Source organism: Salvelinus fontinalis, chromosome 18 (assembly GCF_029448725.1).
Source record: "Salvelinus fontinalis isolate EN_2023a chromosome 18, ASM2944872v1, whole genome shotgun sequence".
Classification (NCBI taxonomy): Eukaryota; Metazoa; Chordata; class Actinopteri; order Salmoniformes; family Salmonidae; genus Salvelinus; species Salvelinus fontinalis.
In genome coordinates this window covers 30,669,191-30,692,574 of record NC_074682.1, presented here as the reverse complement: position 1 = coordinate 30,692,574, position 23,384 = coordinate 30,669,191, and the positions used below count along the sequence as shown (strand labels likewise).

General features: G+C 43.1%; 1 protein-coding gene across 2 annotated transcripts in view; it reads left to right on the top strand.

Annotated features, from left to right (window-relative positions):
* Positions 1-1,662: 1,662 nt before the first annotated feature.
* Positions 1,663-23,384, top strand: part of LOC129815270 (receptor-type tyrosine-protein phosphatase gamma-like) — a 233,339-nt gene continuing 211,617 nt past the window's right edge. For both annotated transcript variants that reach the window (XM_055868933.1, XM_055868932.1), the window contains exon 1: positions 1,663-2,227. In XM_055868933.1, the coding sequence (XP_055724908.1) occupies positions 2,143-2,227 (85 nt within the window). In that variant the 5' untranslated portion in view covers positions 1,663-2,142. The remainder of the gene's footprint in view (positions 2,228-23,384) is intronic.

Sequence of the window (23,384 nt, the reverse complement as noted above, 5' to 3'; positions counted from 1 at the left end):
GAACAGGAGGGAATTTCTATGAAAAGAGATTCAACATCAATGTTATCAGATGCAAATGCGAGGTCCTCTCACAAAGAATTGAAAACGTTTATCAACAAAAATCGACACTCCTCCCACTCTTGATGTTCAACAGTGGTGAACAGCATTATAATGAGACGTCTCTTCAGCCATCCATGTTTCTGAAAGGGCAGCATCGGAAAATTCATGACTGAGAGAATACAGATAATGAACAAGGTGGTCATGATTTTTAGGAAGACTGTGAACGTTTAACAGTTGTATCTGAGTGTTTAAAAACAGTTTGAGTCTTATCACTTTCGTCTGTTTGACAATATAAGAACTCTGGTCAATTCACCAGTCAATGGAAGTAGATAAAATGTACTCACATAATATTTGCAAAAGGTTTCATAAACTTTTTGAATGGCATGTTTTGTTGTGGTATTTTCTGCTGGTCCTTGCAGAATAAGATCATCATTATGTTTATCGTAATAATAAGTATTTACAGAATAATCCATTCAAATGGCAGTTGCTTTAGTTTGTATTTATTCTCCTTCTAGTGGGCAAAGTTTGCACATACTCCAGTAGACCTACATTTTGTCAGTGTCCCTGCAACCCGGGATCCTTGAGACGTCCCTATCCCCTGGAAGTTTAAATGTAACATGGTTAAAAGGCGCTGCATGGTCAATCTGCCCTCTGCATTGGCTGTGCAGCATTTACGGTGATACAGCCTCTGCAGAAGTCAGGGCATTCATACTTCTTGCGCTTCACGGAGCAGCGCAGAGCTGTTGGGCAGAGATGTTGTGAAGGAAGTTGTCAAGGAAGTGAGTTTGTGTTCATACAGGACCTCCCGCCCTCACCTACTGTCAACCAATCATGTCAATGCGGAGCTTTACGGAGCCCTCCGCATTGTTAGAGACAATTTATGCTTGATCTGATTAAGTGGTCAAAGAGTCGGTATGGAGGGTATGACGCAATTGCATAGCCTCCGGAGGCATGCAGAGGCCAAATTGAGCTCCTCTGAATTTTGTAACAATGCAGAGGTCTCCTTATAGCTCTGAATTGACATGATTGGTTGATGGTAGGTGTGTGTGTGTGAAGGGGTCCTGCATAAACACAAACCCACTTCCTTGACAACTTCCTTCACAACAGCTCTGCTCAACAGCACTGCACTGTTCCGCAAGGCAAGAAGTATGAATGCCCACATTTCTGCAGAGGCCATATCTATGGGAACAATATCATGCCAAATGTATTGTGAATTGTGCATGTTGTATTCGTGTATCATGATATGTACAAATAAGTACCAATCCACAAATGTAAATCACCAATCCACAAATGTAAATCACTTTCCACAAATGTAAACCACTTTCCACAAATGTAAATCACCATCCACAAATGCAATTCACTATCCACAATAAGTTATCACGAGTAGACAGCACTTTGTAGTCGTAGAAAAAAAGTTATCACGCGTAGAAAACAATTTGTAGTTGTAGAAAAACAGTTATCACGAGTAGAAAGCGATTTGTATGAAAATAAGAACTTGACCCAATGTTTTAGTGTTGCTGTAGGTTTATTAGAATTCCAAAAGACGGCGCTAGGATCCAGCATCCCGAGCTCTGATTTTCCCTCCCGCCGGTGCAGCTCGATCTATTCTAAACGGTTCGCCAGAACCCTCACATGCATGCCGCTACTTCCTGGATGGAAGAATGGAACGCTTCCAACGCTGCCTTTGCCTTTGCGACATTCTCTCTACAATAAATCTAAGTGACCGCGCGAGTCACCGCTGAATGGACGAACACATACAATCAGTATTATTCGAACACTTTCTCTTCAAGTTTTACGAAATTGAGTCGGACTCGTTTACTTTCCCTCTAGGATTTACTTTTTCTCCGTGAAAAGAAAGCCTGTCTGCATGTGGCGGACTATCACAACTATTTATCTGCGTTCCGCATCCATAGATATTTTTCGAAACATATGCTGAATTGGTTTCAAGTGAATTACCATCAAGCTAAACTCAATTTGGGGTTGCAGTTGTGTTCAAATGCTATGTGGTTTACATGTGTTTTCTGCAATCAAGTTTATGTAATTTTGTAGACCTCAAACTTTGTCACCCGTTGCCTTCTTGTTGCTCTCGATGACTATTCTGACATGCGGCGAATACTGGAATCTAGTCACTGGTGGACCTTATCCTTAATGTTTTCAGCATTGGCCATGTTTACCCACTGCTATCCTGGTAAGTCTTTGCATGGTTTGCAATATAGTATTATATTTGACAATGTTCATCGCAGTGTGTGTCATGCATATGTAGGCAACCGTGTTCTTATATGTGTCATGTAATCAAGGGGAATAACATTGCCAATGTTATGTTACCCCAATCACGAAAAGATAACAGGAGGAGAAGACTTGCTGCTGTAGCTTCTGCCGCACGCATGGAAGAGATGACATTCATCCTACATACATAACGTGACTTGCTGAAATGGGCTACTCCTGTCAGCAATTCAACATAATTAAAATGACAATGGAGAAGAATGAGTCTATGCATACATCATGTTTAACCTGTTGTAACCACACATGGGAAATATTACGCTATAAAATGTTCTAATGGTTTCAGTAAACCACCCGAGAAGATTTTGCGCGATTTTTAGCTCATACAGAAGGTGACAGGGCGTCTGTGTCTGTCCGGTACTTTAGCAGATCTGATCGATGCACACATACAGTATGTAGTGATGTAACAGTGGGACTGGAACCTGGCCGGTGTCCAGAGAACGAATCGAGGGATCACGTCTCCTAAATTCCTTCGCTCCCCGCGCATGGCCGTCCAGAGCCGAGGTTTTAATGCACCATCAAAGCCTTCGACTTTGAAAGGCTAGGCTATAATTCTGAGTGCAAAACATAAACAATGACATGTTTGAGTGCATATAGCCTTTAAGTACACAAACACTTAATGAGGCAGTTCAGTCCTTTACTCGTGTGAATGGTGAATAGGATGACAGCCTAGAAATACAAAATTGCCTACCGATGGTCTCCATATAATTCAGCACTAAAGGCTAACATTGGTTGTTGAGTATAGACTTCTCAACGTGAGAATATGGTTGCAAACCAAGGGGATGCACTCATGCCATTACATTGCTGCAATTTGTGGTTTCTAGATTAAACAGTGTGTCATAGTTGATGACCTTGATGGAAAGTTACAAACTCCCATTGTGAACTTTAAATGAAACATGCATGTCAGCTTATTACAGCTTCATAGCTACATTGTTATAACATTGTACTTGTGTTTTTAAGGCAGTGACCTGTTGTCTGCACAGCTGCGCTCTAAGTTAAACTCTGCTATTCTTTGCTCCATCTCCTCAGTATAAGAGGCTGAACAAGTCACATATTGAGATTCAGTCATGTAATAGTTTTCCAATGTGATTGTAGTGTTGGTCCCATAGGATCTTTTCAGGCAGTTGGGTGAGAGATGAAGAGGTGAGGGATGAGAGAGAGAACAGTAATAACATTTTCTAGGACAGAATCAGGGAGGGGCCCAGCCACTGGACAGACACTAATGATACTGCTGCCATGGATGTGCATATCTTAAAAAACATTACTCAAGATTCACACAGAATAGTTACATGGTTTCAGTTTCCATAAGTTGTGTCTTGTCTGTCACAGGTCCTTTTTAGCAGGTCACTCACAGCCACATAGAACGGAAGTTGAACCATCCAGAATATTTATCTGTCAAGATGATCACCATATCCCCCTGGTCACATCTGGTTTGCACCGTCCGCATCCCATCACCTGTCCAATGAGCACCCAAGCTACAGAGATGAGGAAGAAAAGCAGGAGGATTATGGTACTGTCTGAGACACATTCAGATTAGATCCCGTATTCATAAAGTGTCTCAGGATGTGAGTCCTCAACCTCCTGCCCATATAATCTTATTTATGATGATCTAAAAGGCCAAACTGATTCTAGATCATTCAGGACTCCTACTCTGAGACACTTTATACAGGTCCAGACCTCCAGAGAGAGAGGAGAGCCATACTCTAGCCAGGAGAATATGCTCTGTGTTCCATCCACTCTCCTTCTTAAACTTCATTGGAACAATGATGAATGTCCAGGCAATAAAGCACTCTTACTAAAGGACTAATACTGCTGCACTCAAGGACTCAGACATATCAATGACTGTCTTCTGTCTCTCCACCCCCTCCTCCATCCTTCTCTTAAACAATCTCTCCCTGATGTGAGCTATCAAGTTAGCTGAATTTACGGCTGAAGAGTCAGTAGCTACTGCTCTGGGTGGGTAGAGTGGGTGGGTGGGTAGAGGGCAGTGGGTAGAGGGCAGTATGGAGAATTGAAAGGGTAATTCTCTGGCAGAGGTTTACCTGATATACATCCTGCCCTTTCTCTGTCTCTTCATGTTGTCTTTTGACTGTGATTTTTAATGTGCTATTGTTGCTGTTATTCAATCAATGTAGATGGCCCTTGGCATTTAAAGACCTAGTCCCCATTAAATGTTTGTCCTGTTATTGTGGGAATATCCCTAATGGATGGGTGATGTTAATGTGTTCATTTTCAATGTGTGTGAGCTGTATGCTACATAATGTGTTGTTGTGATGGAATGCTATGGGGAGATCGCTCACAGCACTTCAAAGTTCAAACAGTCTCAGAAAGAGGCACGTTCTTGTCACTGATTATGTTTACTCTTTTGCTAGTGTAGGCTATTGTCGTTCTCTGCAAGACCCTCTCAACATTTTCTAAAACAGTAACCCCTCTATTGATTTGGTTTGATAGATATACTCTCTCACTATATTATTAGAGCAAAGTTGAAACCAAGCTACAGTATTTCATCCCGTGTTTAAACAAAGCAGTGTTCATGTCTGAAGTCCTTCACTGGTTACACAGCACGTTCACCTCCCCTCACATCAAACAATGGAGTGATGGAAGCATTTTGCTACAATCGCAATACCATGTGTATGTGACAAATAAAATGTGATTTGATTTGAAGCATCATGGAGGATTTGGTACTCTCGGTAATCCACGCTGTTCTCTGTATAGATTAGGGAGCAAAACGTAAGGTTTTTAAAATACTGACAAATACAAATCAAGGAGCCAGTCATATAGGAGTACAGTACATACAATCCCTGTCTTAAATGCATGTCTGAAGTGAAAAAGGCACATCTTATATTTTAGTATTTGGCAAGGTTACTACTGTTTTGCCTCTGCTGATTTGATCGACTCTATGCTGTCCTTAGATGCAAAAGTCTCTTGATGTTGGCTGTGTTTAGAAGGTTCCAGAGTCTTTTTGATATGGCCCAGCTCTGCTGAGAGAGTTAAGCACTGTGAAGGGCCTTTCTGCTCATGTAACTCTCACCACTGAATCGGTTTCCCACTTGTTTAAAGGAGGCTAGAATAAAATGGAGGGTTGTTGGGTTATTTTGACTTGGAAGGGTTGGGTTTTCCAAGGACATGATTCTCCTTTGTGTTGGAATTCTCTTTGTGTTCTATCGTTATATGTTTACATGACATGAGAGTTTCTTATGTAACTCACATGAGTAAGTGATATTTAAGGAGATTTGGAAATCCAATAAGTGTGCTTTATGTAGTATACATCAAATGAACCTGATATTGTGTATGTGTCTTAGCTGTGTCTAAGACATTGTGAAGTGTTTGCGTGTGTGTGCACAGCTGTGTGTCTGCATGTTTTCTCCGTCCTATGATTGTGTGTGTGTGTATGTGTGTTTTCCATGCTATTAGTTGTTGACAGGGAAAGGCTGAGCCTGTACAGAGTGTTGCGATGTCAGTGATAGCTAAGACGGCAAAACAGCCTTATACACACACACACACACACACACACACACACACACACACACACACACACACACACACACACACACACAATACCTTGAAGCTGCTGCAATCCTTAATGGTGAAACTGCCACGTTTGTTTGTGGTAATACAACAACTAAGAAGTTACTGCAAACAACAAACACAGTTTTTTCTCCCTTAGACATTATTGCACAAGTGATCGAACAGCACAATATGTACTGCTTTTTCTTTTACCATGCTGCCTGATCCTCGGCAACAAAAACAATAACAATGGTGGTGGTGCGGCCAGTGGCGCAGATCTTTTGTGGATTTCGGCTTTAAGGAGCTCTTGTAAACAGCCTACAGACATTCTTTGTTTAATGCAATACTGTGTATTTCATTCTTTGTAGTGGCTGCTTCCCTCATGCCTAATGAGGCCTAAGCTCCGTTGTGTTTGAGTGGCTGCCAATATAATGAAATCAGAAAGGGATCGTTCTTCCTCCCCATCGCATCTCTGCCTCTCTCTCCTCTCCAATCCCTGACCTGCATATTGAGAGGTAGTAAATCATTTAACTGAAAGCCAAAGGGATCGATAAAACAAAGGCATTAAAAGTAATTGGACACATCGATCGAAATGCACATTTTTCTATCGGAGATCAGTTGGTCATTCTTTCATGTCTCTTCCATGCCGAAACAGAAACACAATTTAGCATACTTTATCAGTAGGAACCTCAACAGAGATGTACCCAAGCTTTCCGTCTTTGGAATCAAAATTGTGGTCTGGTGATTTATGCTAACTATTGTTGTGTTTCTTCCAGAGCAATGAATTTTCCAAAGACTGGCTTTGAAGGTTAGTGACACCATGACTCACCTTGTGGAAAGCAAGTCTTTTCAGGAATATCACAGTCCTCTTATTAACCGTTCCAAATAGTTTGTCTTACCTTGCCAAACTCTTGTCTTTGTGGAGCCAGATGGGAACCCCTGAACTGGACCAGTGGAAAGCCCTGCCTACTCTGCCTGTTTTGACTTGAATAAAAATAAATATTACCAAGGCAACAGTGGACCTAGAATTGCTCAAAGTATCTGTATGCTACTCGTTAATTTTCTAAATTTGACTACGCAGTGTACATGTATTAAGCCAAAAACACAGTGGAATTAAAGATTCTGTTCAACATGAGGTTATGGCACTCAACCCCACTGTCACCTGAGGGTACGTACAGTAGGCCTATCTTTCACAGAATGATGCAATATGGGAGTTGGAATGAAGTGTAGAATTATCTTGCTGAAAGCTACGAGCAATGGAGTACACATTTCAGTAGCTAAGTGCATTCCTCCCCAACACAATTCATGAGTGTTGCTTGAGGGGCAGGTGTAATGAAATGAACATCTTAGCCTGAGACCTCAAGCCTGGCATGTCTCTGACTGTAAACACACACCACAAGCAAACAAACTGAGTTGATTTCTGTTGATTTGATATCCTTGTTTTCCTAGTAGATATTCTTGTTTTCCTAGTAGGCAAATACAGTTGAAGTCGGAAGTTTACATACACTTAGGTTGGAGTCATTAAATCATTGTTTTTCAACCACTCCACAAATTTCTTGTTAACAAACTATAGTTTTGGCAAGTCAGTTAGGACATCTACTTTGTGCATGACACGTGTTTGTAGGAAAAAGGGGGAGGCTTGCAAGCCGAAGGACACCATCCCAACCGTGAAGCACGGGGGTGGCAGCATCATGTTGTGGGGGTGCTTTGCTGCAGGAGGGACTAGTGCACTTCACAAAATAGATGGCATCATGAGGAGGAAATTATGTGGATATATTGAAGCAACATCTCAAGACATCAGTCAGGAAGTTAAAGCTTGGTCGCAAATGGGTCTTCCAAATTGACAATGACACCAAGCATACTTCCAAAGTTGTGGCAAAATGGCTTAAGGACAACAAAGTGGCCATCACAAAGCCCTGACCTCAATCCTATAGAACATTTGTGGGCAGAACGAAAAAGCGTGTGCGAGCAGAGCCTACAAACCTGACTCAGTTACACCATCTCTGTCAGGAGGAATGTGCCAAAATTCACCCAACTTATTGTGGGAAGCTTGTGGAAGGCTACCCGAAACGTTTGACCCAAGTTAAACATTTTAAAGGCAATGCTACCAAATACTAATTGAGTGCATGTAAACTTCTGACCCACTGGGAATGTGATGAAAGAAATAAAAGCTGAAATAAATAATTCTCTCTGCTATTATTCTGACATTTCATATTCTTAAAATAAAGTGAAGACAGGACATTTTTATATGATGAATGGTGATCCTAACTGACAGACAGGGAATTTTTACTGGGATTAAATGTCAGTTTAAATGTATTTGGCTGAGTTAAAATGTATTTGACTAAGTTGTATGTAAACTTCCGACTTCAACTGTAGATCAGCAAGCAAAGCGTCTCACTCAGACAGTGCAGCCGCTCTTAGTCCTAGTGAACAGCCTCCTCATTAAATCCTAGCATGTTTGTTTTTACCACTTTAGAAAGATCCAGTGCAGCTATTTTTTATCTCAATATAAAATCATTTCTGGGTAACAATTAAGTACCTTACTGTGATTGTTTTCAATTAAAATGGTCAAAAAGAAACAAAAATTGCTTCTTTGGAAAGAGCAATTTTTCAAGCAATAATTATTTCGGAGTGGGGAGGGGAAAACTGAAAAGTATCTATTATTGGCAGAGAGGTTTGGAACTCTTTCTTATTGGTCTATTAAGACTGCTGCTATCCACTGCAGCGCCCTCTGTTGTGTGTATGTGTAATGTGTATTTGGGTACGTGTGTGTGTGCATGACTATGTGTGTTCGTGTGTGTGTGCAGTTACTGTATGTGTGCATGCCTGTGTTTGTGTGCGTACTTTGCGCCAGTCACTGTGATCAGCTCAAATGTACTCTGAGTGGACAAAGTTTGTGAACATTTACATATGCACATTTCAGATCGCAGTCATCACAGTGGTGAAGTCTGAAGATGTAAGCAGCAAGGCATTTGCACGATGTCATGATATTAACCCAGTGACATATCACAGGAAGTAACTACAGTCAGACGGACCACAACTTTTCCTGGATGAGTTGGACCCAACACCTGTCACTTAGTAGATTTTAGAATTCTCTTTGAGAAGTTCACATTTTGTTTAGTTTTTTGTGTAATATAACATGACTTATGATGAAGTTAAAGTAAAATATTATATAACCATGAATGACATTAGCCTCTGTTGTTAATATTTGTGCCCAAATTGATGGGGAAGAAGTGCTGAGTGAGTTAATTTTTGAGGCAGAGAGAGTAGTGTTTAGTGTGCAGTAGAGAAGGCTCCATATTCATGCTGTTGACATAACCCCTGTGGAGATAATGCAAATGTTTCACTTCCCCTAACACAAACATCCAACCACCCTCTAGTAGCAGCCGTAATTAACCACACATTTGAATATCATGACCTTTTCTTCTGTCATTTTCATATTTCAATAACATTGTTTCAGGCTTCTCTCAACAAAAGATAGCTCTCATTTATTGTCAAACTGTCAAAAAGTAGCAGTTGCTAACCAAAAAATGGGATCTAGATTCTGGAAGTGAAATAGTAGAACAGTACAAATTTGAAAGAAGCAGCCTGTTTAGTAATCCTAACTTCATATCCAGTTCAGAATAAGCCTGACACCAGATTATGGGGGGACAAGTAAGCAGGTTGTTTGGTCACATCGCTGTGTGCATCGCTCCCTGCCTACCCATCACACTGTTAGAGGAGCTATTGGCCTGATAGTGGACGTCTGTTGTTGACAGGATTAGTCCCCAGTCATGTGACACGTGTGTTTATCACAGCAGAGACAACCTCTCCCCTCCCCAGCCAGATGATTACCTAGCTGGGGATTCTAGACACACACACACACACACACACACACACACACACACACACACACACACACACACACACACACACACACACACACACCAGTGTAGAAAGCTATGGGCTGTTAAAACACAGTGGTGGTTCATTGAGGTGTATTGAATGGGTCTCTTTCCATGTCATTGGTCATTTTGGTCGTTGACTTTCACAGTGCTACTGCTCTTGTAGAAATGAAGGCTGTCACCTCTCCTGTGTCGAGGTATAATCATCAATTCTGCGCACTGAGATCTCTGTCACTTTGGCTGTTCTCTTCAGGTCAGCCCACCCATGGCACGGTCAGACCTTTTAATCTGGAACACCAGTAGGATCCAGAGCTCTCATCCCTCTGCTTTGTTATGATCAACTAACTGAGCCATTCACCTGAATCAGAGAGGTGCAGGGGGCTGCCTTAATCAACATCATCGGCACCAGTGGAGCAGTTGTTGTGGGTTAACTGCCTTGCTCAAGGGCAGAATGGCAGATGTTTCCACCTTGCCGGCTCGGGAGTCAACCAGTGACCTTTCGGTTACTGCCCATCACTGTTAACCGCTAAGCTACCTGCCGCCCCATATGAAGTGGGTTAAAGAGTATGTAAAGATGGCTGGTAACAAATATCATTACATTTCCGTTCTGAGTAGTGCCACTGTTCAGCAAAACAGTAATATGATGAGGCAGAAATATATACTTCCTGTAACGTTCACCATGTAATATTCACAATATTCAACATAAGAGTTTAACAAAAGGTTACTTTTGGTCAAGTCCTAAAGCAACCTTTTTCTTCTGCCAGTCACTGAGGCAAGTAGATTAAAGAAATCTGCCAGCCACTCCAATTTTTTACCACCCAAAATATGTTTTGCATTAATTACATCACAAAACACAAAATTAAATGAATGATTATGCTTAGTAATGTTTCTAAAACAAGGAATCTATTACTAGTAAGATGGAATGTGGTACATTTCTGAATTAAATGTAATATCTTGTGACCTGTGTCTAACCAAAATATCAGATGAGACAAATGTCAACTGCACCATTTAAGGTGAACGTGGTAATGGGGCCACAAGTCTTCATGTGTGTCTGTGAGAATCTGAATAGTAGAGGCCAAAGACGTCTGTTCTCTTCGCTAGCAGTGGAAGCAAATTCAAACTTTGAAAAATAAGCTAACTTGTGAACAAAACATTATACATATCCAAGAAACACAAAGATAAAGTATCACTTTAGTAGTTAGACCAACTTGTATGCCTGTGCGCATTACTTTTAAAAATGAATCTTTCAGCACTTAATTGACAGTGACAGTGCACACAGTCCCCCCAGCCAGCCAGGCAGTGCTGCTGCGCGAGGTAGGATACCTATAACGTTAGGATTTCTATTTCTTTGTGCGTTACCAGAATTTAAACAAATGTCAGAAATACTTTGAAAACAACTACTGCAGCATTTACTTTCTATAAATCACTACTCACATGTGCCCATACTTGACTTTTTATAATGTTTATGAAATGCTCTCACTGTAGAGCCCTGAGTGTGACCTGCCAACGGGGCTGGTGAATTAAACATTCTTACCTGCCAATGCCAAAATCTCCCCACATTTGGCGGTTGATGATTTTAGGCCCTGGTTTCAGTGTATCCTTTTCTCCCTGATTTGTTTGATGTTTTTGGTTGATGAGAGCAGAACATTTAAAAGGGAAGAAGTTCACACAGTATGTTGGATCCTTGCTAGATATTGCTGCACTGTTGGAGCTAGAAACATTTTGTTGCATCTGCAGTAACCTAACGTAGGGGGAGGTTCTCTTCTGCACTGTTCAACCAATCCAGTAAATGTGGAGGAGGAGTTAAGATGGAGTGTTGCCTTGTTAACGTCCAAAAGCGGAATTCGCGTCACATGGTCTCGTTCCATTGCCCCTGACACTCGGAACATACGATTGTTGGGACTCTGCAGAGCTTACACCTGCGATGCAATCTAGAAAACTGGGTACGTGACCATAAACGTTGATTTGATTTGAATGCACAAAGATGAAAGGACGGTACTTACTGTCACTCCCAGCGTACTGAAAGGAATGTATTACTCGTTGTGAAGAGGAACTCGTATGTTCTTTCTTTCAGAACATAATGGCTCCTTCCCTTTACACAACATGCGTCATACAAAGTGCATTCAGTGGAACGTTCAATTTACACTTGTATCAGCTGGAGTGGTTAGTGCACACTGTAGACCTACAGTAACTGCCTGCTGTACAGAGCCATCAGTTGAATCCCTCTTCATGGTTCTCTTCATCGTGGCCATAAGCCCAGCCATGCAGTATCAATTCTCCACTAACATCAAAGGCCAGTTAAATAGGAAGGGAGGAGGGCTGCAGGGCAGGCAGGCATAGTGTAGAGATATAGACAAAATATGTCCCAAATGGCATCCTATTCATTATATAGTGCACTACTTTTGACCAGTGCCCATAGGGATCTCTTCAAAAAGAGTGCACTATATTTAGAACTGTGTTGGACTCCTCTACTATGTTGGTATTGTATTATAGTATTTATAGCCATAATTGTAATGTAGTCATCTGGCTAGTTGGCAGCCAGGCTAAACGCCTCATCAGCAGCGGCAGTGGAAAAAGAGAGGCTGTACTTGAGGAAAACTTTTCTTAAATATATTCAATCAGCTTTTTAAGAACCACATTATTTGATGTTACTGCAAGGTCAAATTGGCTAGATGGTGCTACAGGTTGCTAAAGGAATAGTTTATAGTGAAGAAAGAAAAACCTGCAATTGACCAGATTCACATGTGATATAGTGGAATGCCTTAAACGTTGCAATGATAATGAAGAATGAACGTGTCATTGGCAAACACAAGGGCCTGTTTTGGGTGTTATTGACTATCCTTATTTGTGGGCAGATGCCTACAGTATTTACAGTTTTCATCATTAATGTCAGTCGTCCAGGTTAATCACAGACTGCAGGCGTCAAGAACATCTCACTGATGTACTGTGGATGTGGGAAATTATTCACAATAGGCTAGTCGCTACAGTAGAAATGTTTTCTAAATCAATAGCTGTACCATTCATACAGGGAGTCATAACTCCTGACAATGGCCCGAGAAATGACCTGGAAAGCACCCAGCACTTTAGCATTGTAATTGCCACACGTTGACAGCATCACTTTACTCCCAATAAATTCACTGTGACAGTATTTGTTGCTGTGTACTATATGTATGCCCAGGAGCATGGACTGTATCCCTCTAATGTTTGATGATGATAGGGGACACAGAACAGGCCAGGGAGTGTACTGTACAGTACAGCACAGTGAAGCCCAGGAGAGTTCAGTACTAGAGAGTAGACTCCAGTACAGTCCAGTAGAGACCTGTAGAGTTTACTAGTAGAGAGCCTGTTGAATGATTCTGGGCGGGTCGCACATTTGCTGACATAAGACACTAGTTTAGGATTTGAATATTTTATCCACAGTACATATAGCGCTGGGCGGGCTGAACTGCTTGTTTTGAATGAAAGCAGGGAGATGTGTGTGAGCTGTCATTACCCCCCTCTGTGTCTAATCTGGTTAATGGCTTTCACCAAAGCCCCCGATACACTTAATCACAGAGCTGAACACAGCACACCATTAAAGCTACAGTTTGGGATTTGTTCAAAGGTAATTTTAATCAGTGAGCAAAACAAACAGGCTTTTTACCTGTGGCTGAATGAATCCACTGGGTGGACCAACGCCTGATGCATATCGTTAGTTAGTTAGATGACTGCAAGTCAAGACCAGGAGACATTGGGTCCTTAATGTTATACCACTAACAGTAGATAAGCAGTGCATATCAAGAACAAGTCTGTTCTGTTTTTAGAGCACACATTGAAGTGTATAGTTTAAAAATAACTTCAACATTTCAACATTGACTTCTCAGGGTCGTTCCATGTCATTTCAGCAGCCATGACACCCACCATAACAGATCGTTCTGAAATGATTTCTGTAGTTACAAACAGATAATATTAGCATTGGTGCAACTTTATTTTGTTGACATATAATTTGACCTCTTAGATATTAAGCTAAATGATTGCAATGAAATTGGCCATTTTAAATGATAGGATTCAAATCCTCTTTCTTTTACTTTTTGAGGTGGAACCAGGAAGTCTTACAGTGGGGCTTGACAAAAGAGGTGAAGTTTTTCCTCAGTCACACAATAGAATACTGGGTCATCAACAGTACCATTATGAGTACAGAGGAAATGCCAGGATGTTAGGGTTTTTCCCACCACACTGTGTGGAGAGGGGAAAATGGGCTTGCTGGAGACTACATGACTTACAGGACCCAATTGGGTCTAATGGCTGGACTTGTGATGCTCCTTGTGTGAATCAGATCCCTGTCAGAGAGATTTAGTTTCAGAGTAGTAAATCTGGTCAATGTTTACAAAAAGTGATCTCAGTAAAGGTATTCTGTAAACAATTGTACTGACAGTGGAACTAATCTAAGATTCTCTGAGGAACAACAAAGCTGCTGCTTTGCCCTAGTGATATTTGACCGGTCAAGTTACTACTGACCAGGAGTTCTTCCCAAGTGGAGGGCAACTTTACTAGGGATTGGTCAGGTAGCAGGCATCCAGGTCAGGGATTGGTCAGACGCCCAGCTCAGCTCATGTCAGCTCTGTGTGTCGTTGAGATGAAGATGTAACACTGATCTGAGTGGTTGACTAGCTTACTAAGCTTCTTTTCTCCTGAAGCTTGATCTTGCACAAATGAAAGATGATGGATCTCAAGAAGGATTAACAGTATCTATAAAAGCATGTAACGTAATATAATTAATGCTATGACTGTGACCATAATTAATGCTATGACTGTGTTTCTTCACAGCATTGTACCTGTTTCCATTGAGGTTGGTTGTGAGAGCCGTTTAGTGTTTGTTTGACTATTAATTCGTTGTGGTTTATGTATAACTCTTGGGGCTGTGTTCCCATCACCACATCGTTGGCTGATTTTAGCAATCTCTTTTTTTCCTGGCAGGCCTACGGGTGGTATAGTTCTGAGGGTCAACACAAACATCGTCTCCAGCTGGAGATGGAGAGGAAGAGCCTGAGGAATGAGAAAAAGCACACACACTTCTTTTGGCATCTTGTTCTCTTCTCTCCCGCCCCCTTCAACTCACTGTTCTTCGTACCGTTTTCTCACCTTTCAGCTCAGTGAGGTTTTGTCTGTGGAAATGGATGGGTTTTAACATGGTGGCCTTTCCTCTTATAAACACTTACTTAAGTAGAGTAAACACAAGCGGAGAGTTTCTAACCATGCAAAAAAATATAGACCAGGAACTTTGCCATGTAAACATGTGCTAGCTGGATGTGATGTGCTGTAACAGTCGGTGGGTGAGTTGTTCACAGCACAGTGGGCATTCTTCATGGGAGACAAACTGGGATAGCAGCTAGGCTTGCCACACAGACATCAGCTGCCAGCCGGCCTGAGTCTACTGCACATCTGTTCTCCACATGGTTCCCAGGAATTCCACAAGAGCAGTCTCTCACAGTCTGATGCTTTCACTAAACATCTAGCAATGTTCTCATCGAGTTGCAGTCCCTGTGGAGAGAAGTCTCTGGTTGGTAGGCTTATATGTATGTTTGGATTTAAGTCAGTTCTTAAGTCAGGAGAGTCCATTAGACTTGATACACAATAACTAGGCCTGATTTCCATCATGGTAACACTGTATTTGAATACAAGCTAATGTTTACATACAGAACATAGGGAATGCTGAACAACAACAACTTGTTTTGTATGGTTTTTGTGACTGTACTTGAAGAAACTTTCAAAGTTTTCCTGGATTAACTGACCTTCATGTCTTTAAAGTGGGCTGTCGTTTCTCTTTGTTTATTTGAGCTGTTGTTGCCATAATATGGACTTGGTCTTTTACCAAATAGGGCTATCTTTTGTATACCACCCCTACCTTGTCACAGCAGAACTGATTGGCTGAAACGCATTAAGAAGGAAAGGAATTCCACAAATTAACTTTAAACAAGGCACACCTTTTAATTGGTTGAGAGAATGCCAAGCGTGTGCAAAGCTGTCATCAAGGCAAAGGGTGACTACTTTGAAGAATGAGTCAGCGTGTCCCCTAACTTTTGACTGGTAGTGTATTGGGAAGTGGTTCCCAAGTCCAGTCCCCCAGTACTCCCAACAGCACACATTTTTGTTGTAGCCCCGGACAAAAACACCTGATTCCACTTGTCAAGGGCTTGATGATTATTTGACATGTAGAATCAGTTGTGCTTGTCCGGGGCCACAACAAAAATATGTTCTGTTGGGAGTACTGGAGGACTGGAGTTGAGAAACACTGATATAGGGAATAGGGGGGCATTTGGGACACAGCCTTGCACTCATGCCCTCAGGATCCCCCTGCAAAATAATCCCTGCCAGGGTAGAAAGTGCTTACTCATAGCAGGGACCATGCTGAACGTTTTGTAGAGCTGTATTCCTGGGCGGGCTGAAATATTTGATACTGTATTTGTACTGTATTCCTGCCATGTTCTCTTCCTGGTCCTGAGTGTTGGGAATGCCCTCATTGGAGTGGAGAGCAGAGCTTGCTTTTTAACACTGTCACCGTGGGAATGCCCTCATTGGAGTGGAGAGCAGAGCTTGCTTTTTAACACTGTCACCGTGTGAATGCCCTCATTGGAGTGGAGAGCAGAGCTTGCTTTTTAACACTGTCACCGTGTGAATGTCTTTGTTGATATTTATCACTGCTTGAGTTCAACTGAATACCATTTTTGAGCTGGGGTGAGTTAATTAATCCAGGGGATGAGCATGTTCATCATACCCCTCAGGTCCATGCCAGGCTATACCTGGTAACCATGCTCATGGTTAAGAGAGGGAAGTATGGACTTGTATGGATAATAATGAAGGTGTAGTGGTCCTGGGGTGGCTTTACTGAGGTATTACTTCTCTTCTCCAGGGTAACACTGCTTGTTTTTGAACACTGTGTGAGGTCTACAGGGAGAACTGTGTGGAGCTGGAAATAGAAAGGGCTAGTTGGATATATGGTTCAGGGGAATAGGAGGAAAATAATGAGTGTGTGTGAGAGATGCTCTTTGTGTTAAGGAGTTGTTGTGTTTTGTCTGTTTTCCAGTCTACTGTATAAATCCTGAATACTAGTATTTAATGGGTTGCATGTTGCGTCACAAAGATTATCTTGAGGACTGGTGCCCACCAGACTCGAAGGACTTGTACTCGAAGGATTCTCATTTAATCAAGTGCATTATAGTGTCTTGGAAACATGATGACATTTCAAAGGAAGGTAAACAATTAGTATGGCAACCTTTTGTCATCATTGTAATATCATCAGATTGACTTTAGATGCAGTATAACTTTAGTTAGGTAGCTAAGATTGAGGGGACAGCACTGGATTTTAGCTAGCCAAAGTTGGGATTGCTAGCTATTTTTTACAACATTTGCTAGCTAATGTCAACATTGCCCTTTCTCGAGAGTAAATTTGACGACATCAAAATAATGGCAAAGTTGTTTCCTAATAATTTTGCCTACTTTTGTAATGTCATGGTATTTTCAAGGCACTAAGTAATTCAGACAAAACAATCATTATCCCCCTTTTTAAGAATGACCGGGCACCACTCGACCTTCAGGAGTCACTATGGCTGACACCTTGACCAGACAGGCCTTGCGCTGTGTTGCTTTTGTCAATTCACACCAGACGTGATCATGGCACACAGGTTAAAATACCAAAACCAATTGGGAATCAATTATATTAATTTGGATGCATGTCAAAGTACACATGAAACATTCATGGACATTTAGCTAGCTAACTGTTGGGTAAATTCATTTGAATTCAATCACTTTTTGACAGCCTCCATTTTGATTTAAACAAAACTTTCTGTACTTGTTTGCCAATGCAAGAAGTGGTCAGAAAGTTATTTTTTGGACCTGAATGCCAGAACTGTAAAGGTGTTCCTCCTCCTCTTCATACGAAGAGGAGGAGTAGTGATTCGACCAAAATGCAGCTTCTTGATAAGACATGATTTATTAAAGTAAAAACAAACAAACCGAAAACAGTCCCGTGTGGCGCAACGACATACACAGACACAGGAGACAACCACCCACAACAAACAGTGTGAAAACACCTACCTTAATATGACTCTCAATTAGAGGAAACGCCAAACACCTGCCTCTAATTGAGAGCCATACCAGGCAACCCTTAAACAAACATAGAAACAGAAAACATAGACTGCCCACCCAAACTCACGTCCTGACCAACTAACACATACAAAAACTAACAGAAACAGGTCAGGAACGTGACATACCCCCCCCCCCCCTTAAGGTGCGAACTCCAGGCGCACCAGCACAAAGTTTAGGGGAGGGTCTGGGTGGGCATCTGACCACGGTGGTGGCTCAGGCTCTGGGCGAGGTCCCCACCCCACCATAGTCAATCCCAGCTTTCGTCTCCCCCTACGAATGACCACCCTCATATTACACCCCCTAAATTTAAAAGGTAACCTTAAGATAAGGGGCAGCACCGGGACAAGGGGCAGCACCGGGACAAGGGGCAGCACCGGGACAAGGGGCAGCACCGGTATAAGGTAGCTCAGGACAGAGATATAGCTAAGGACAGAGAGGTAGGTCAGGATAGAGAGGTAGCTCAGGATAGAGGGGCAACTCCGGACTGAAGGGCAGCTCCGGACAGAGAGACAGCTCTGGACTGAGGGGAAGTTCTGGATAAATAGCCGCTCTGGGCTGAGGGACAGCTCATGACTGGCTGACGGCTCTGGACGCTCATGGCTGGCTGACGGCTCTGGACGCTCATGGCTGGCTGACGGCTCTGGACGCTCATGGCTGGCTGACGGCTCTGGGCGCTCATGGCTGGCTGACGGCTCTGGGCGCTCATGGCTGGCTGACGGCTCTGGACGCTCATGGCTGGCTGACGGCTCTGGACGCTCATGGCTGGCTGACGGCTCTGGACGCTCATGGCTGGCTGACGGCTCTGGACGCTCATGGCTGGCTGACGGCTCTGGACGCTCATGGCTGGCTGACGGCTCTGGACGCTCATGACTGGCTGACGGCTCTGGACGCTCATGGCTGGCTGGCGGCTCTGGCAGATCCAGTCTGGTTGGCGGCTTTGGCAGATCCAGTCTGGTTGGCGACTCTGGCAGATCCTGTCTGGTTGGCGGTTCTGGCAGATCCTGACTGACGAACGGCTCTGACGGCTCGGGACAGACGGATGGCTCAGACGGCACTGGGCAGACGGATGGCTCAGACGGCACTGGGCAGACGGATGGCTCAGACGGCACTGGGCAGACGGATGGCTCAGACGGCACTGGGCAGACGGATGGCTCAGACGGCACTGGGCAGACGGATGGCTCAGACGGCACTGGGCAGACGGATGGCTCAGACGGCACTGGGCAGACGGATGGCTCAGACGGCACTGGGCAGACGGATGGCTCAGACGGCACTGGGCAGACGGATGGCTCAGACGGCACTGGGCAGACGGATGGCTCAGACGGCACTGGGCAGACGGATGGCTCTGGCCGGATGAGACGCACTGTAGGCCTGGTGCGTGGTACCGGAACTGGAGGTACCGGGCTAAGGACACACCTTCAGGCTAGTGCGGGGAACAACAACAGGGCACACTGGACTCTCAATGCGCACTATAGGCCTGGTGCGTGGTACCGGAACTGGAGGTACCGGGCTGAGGGCACGCACATCAGGGCGAGTTCGGGGAGAAGGAACAGTGCGTACAGGGCTCTGGAGTCACACAGGTGACTTAGTGCGTGGTGCCGGAACTGGAGGCACTGGGCTGGAGACATGCACCATAGGGAGAGTGCGTGGAGGAGGAACAGGAATCTGAAAACGCACTGGAAGCCTGGTGCGTGGTGTAGGCACTGGTGGTACTGGGCTGGGGCGGGAGGTAGCGCCGGAAATACCAGACCGTGCAGGCGTATTGGCTCCCTTGAGCACTGAGCCTGCCCAACCTTACCTGGCTGAATGCTCCCCGTCGCCCGACCAGTGCGGGGAGGTGGAATAACCCGCACCGGGCTATGTAGGCGAACCGGGGACACCATGCGTAAGGCTGGTGCCATGTAAGCCGGCCCAAGGAGACGTACTGGTGGCCAGATATGTAGTGCCGGCTTCATGGCACTTGGCTCAATGCTCAATCTAGCCCTATCAGTGCGGAGAGGTGGAATAATCCGCACCGGGCTATGCACACGTACAGGAGACACCGTGCGCTCTACTGCGTAACACGGTGTCTGCCCGTACTCCCGCTCTCCACGGTTAGCCTGGGAAGTGGGCGCAGGTCTCCTACCTGCCCTTGGCCCACTACCTCTTAGCCGCCCCCCCCCAAGAATTTTTGGGGGTTTCTTCTCGGGCTTCCTCGCTAGCCGCGTACCTTCATATCTCCGGTTCCCTTGTCCGGTTGCCTCTGCTCTCCTCAGTGCCTCCAGCTGTTCCCATGGGAGGCGATCCCTTCCAGCCAGGATCTCCTCCCATGTGTAGCAACCCTTGCCGTTTAATACGTCCTCCCATGTCCACGAGTCCTGGTTATTTTGTTGCGCTCTCCCAAGCCGCTTGGTCGTATTATGGTGGGTGGTTCTGTAAAGGTGTTCCTCCTCCTCTTCATACGAAGAGGAGGAGTAGTGATTCGACCAAAATGCAGCTTCTTGATAAGACATGATTTATTAAAGTAAAAACAAACAAACCGAAAACAGTCCCGTGTGGCGCAACGACATACACAGACACAGGAGACAACCACCCACAACAAACAGTGTGAAAACACCTACCTTAATATGACTCTCAATTAGAGGAAATGCCAAACACCTGCCTCTAATTGAGAGCCATACCAGGCAACCCTTAAACAAACATAGAAACAGAAAACATAGACTGCCCACCCAAACTCACGTCCTGACCAACTAACACATACAAAAACTAACAGAAACAGGTCAGGAACGTGACAAGAACATTCAGGAGATAAAGGTGCTCAATGTTGACCCAGTTGCATAACCTGCCAAACCTTGAGAAACCCATGTAAAACACTTTCTAAAAATCAATTGTGTCTGATGGGTAGTTTATGCACAACATCATGATTGTTTGTTTCGCATCAACCAAAGATAAGAAGAGGTGACAAGATAAGTTTGGTCTGTTTGCAGTATGCATGTTGAAGGGGGTGTGTTGTCTACAATCATTCACTTCCCTTCATTCACTTCTGTAGTTTACTCGAAAGATGAGTGAACCATTCCTTCACTTCATTTTGTTATAACATCTTTAGTCTGACATACATTTACGTGACATCCAGACTGCATTGTATAATGTCAACAAACATGGCGCCACTCATAGCTGGCAAATAGCTCAGCATTAGCTCATCATAATCAGTATAACCTTCAAAAAAATATTTTACACACATCATAATTGTCCATTACAATCGATGCAATAATCAGAATGCATGATTTGTCATTAGTACTTGAAAACGCGGATAAAACGGTAAATACATTATGCTCCATACATACAATACTGTATGCTACAGTAGACACGACAACACGATATACAGAAAAAAAGTAGCTTAGGAACGCACACATGACCAAAGTTATTATTTGTAAGGAAACAACACGGTTCTTCGGCTTGCATGCCTCCCCCTTTTTCCTCCAAACATAACGATGGTCATTATGGCCAAATAGTTATATTTTTGTTTCATCAGACCAGAGGACATTTCTCCAAAAAGTACGCGCTTTGTCCCCATGTGCAGTTGCAAACCATAGTCTGGTTTTTTTATGGCGGTTTTGGAGTAGTGGCTTCTTCCTTGCTCAGCGGCCTTTCAGGTTATGTCGATATAGGGCTTGTTTTACTGTGGATATAGATACTTTTGTACCTGTTTCCTACAGCATCTTCACAAGTTCCATTGCTGTTGTTCTTTCGATTGATTTGCACTTTTCACACCAAAGTACGTTCATCTCTAGGAAACAGAACGTATCTCCTTCCTGAGCGGTATGACTGCTGCGTCGTCCCATGGTATTTATACTTACATATTATTTTTTGTACAGATGAACGTGGTACTTTCAGGCGTTTGGAAATTGCTCCCAATGATGAACCAGACTTGGAGGTGTACAATTTTTTCTGAGGTCTTGGCTGATTTCTTTTGTTTTTCCCATGATGTCAAGCAAAGAGGCACTGAGTTTGAAGGTAGGCCTTGAAATATAACAACACACATTCAATTGACTCAAATGATGACATTTAGCCTATCAGAAGCTTCTAAAGCCATGACATAATTTTCGTGAATTTTCCAAGCTGTTTAAAGGCGCAGTCAACTTAGTGTATATAAACTAGAGGTCGAACGATTATGATTTTTCAACGCCGATACCGATACCAATTATTGGAGGACCAAAAAAGCCGATACCGATTAATCGGCCTATTTCTTTTCTATTTATTTATTTGTAATAATGACAATTACAACAATACTGAATGAACACTTATTTTAACTTGATATAATACATCAATATAATCAAGTTAGCCTCAAGTAAATAATGAAACATGTTCAATTTGGTTTAAATAATGCAAAAACAAAGTGTTGGAGAAGAAAGTAAAAGTGCAATATGTGCTATGTAAGAAAGCTAACGTTTCAGTTCCTTGCTCAGAACATGAGAACATATGAAAGCTGGTGGTTCCTTTTAACATGAGTCTTCAATATTCCCAGGTAAGAAGTTTTAGGTTGTAGTTATTATTGGAATTATAGGACTATTTCCCTCTATACAATTTTGTATTTCATTAACCTTTGACTATTGGATGTTCTTATAGGCACTTTAGTATTGCAAGTGTAACAGTATAGCTTCCGTCCCTCTCCTCGCTCCTCCCTGGGCTCGAACCAGCAACACAACGACAACAGCCACCATCGAAGCAGCGTTACCCATGCAGAGCAAGGGGAACAACTACTAGAAGGCTCAGAGCGAGTGACGTTTGAAACGCTATTAGCGCGCGCTAACTAGCTAGCCATTTCACTTCGATTACACCAGCCTCATTTCGGGAGTTGATAGGCTTGAAGTCTTAAACAGCGCAATGCTTGACGCACAACGAAGAGCTGCTGGCAAAACGCACGAAAGTGCTGTTTGAATGAATGTTTACGCGCCTGCTTCGGCCTACCACCGCTCAGTCAGATACTTAGATACTTGTATGCTCAGTCAGATTATATGCAACGCAGGACACGCTAGATAATATCTAGTAATATCATCAGTTAACTAGTAGTTAACTAGTGGTTATGATTGATTGTTTTTTATAAGATAAGTTTAATGCTAGCTAGCAACTTACCTTGGCTTCTTGCTGCCCTCGCGTAACAGTTAGACAGCCTGCAACGCAGGCTCCTCGTGGAGTGCAATGTAAGGCAGGTGGTTAGAGCATTGGACTAGTAACCGGAAGGTTGCAAAAACGAAGCTGACAAGGTAAACATCTGTCGTTCTGCCCCTGAACAAGGCAGTTAACCCACTGTTCCTAGGCCGTCATTGAAAATAAGAATGTGTTCTTAACTGACTTGCCTAGTTAAATAAAGGTGTCAACATTTTATTAATTCTTTTAAATCGGCAAATCGGTGTCCAAAAATACAGATTACCGATTGTTATGAAAACTTGAAATCGGCCCTAATTAATCGGACATTCCGACCTCTAATCTGAATACTAATGTAAATGTGATATTTCATTTTTTATACATTTGCAAAAATTTCTAAACTTTGTCTTTATGGTGTATTTTGTGTAG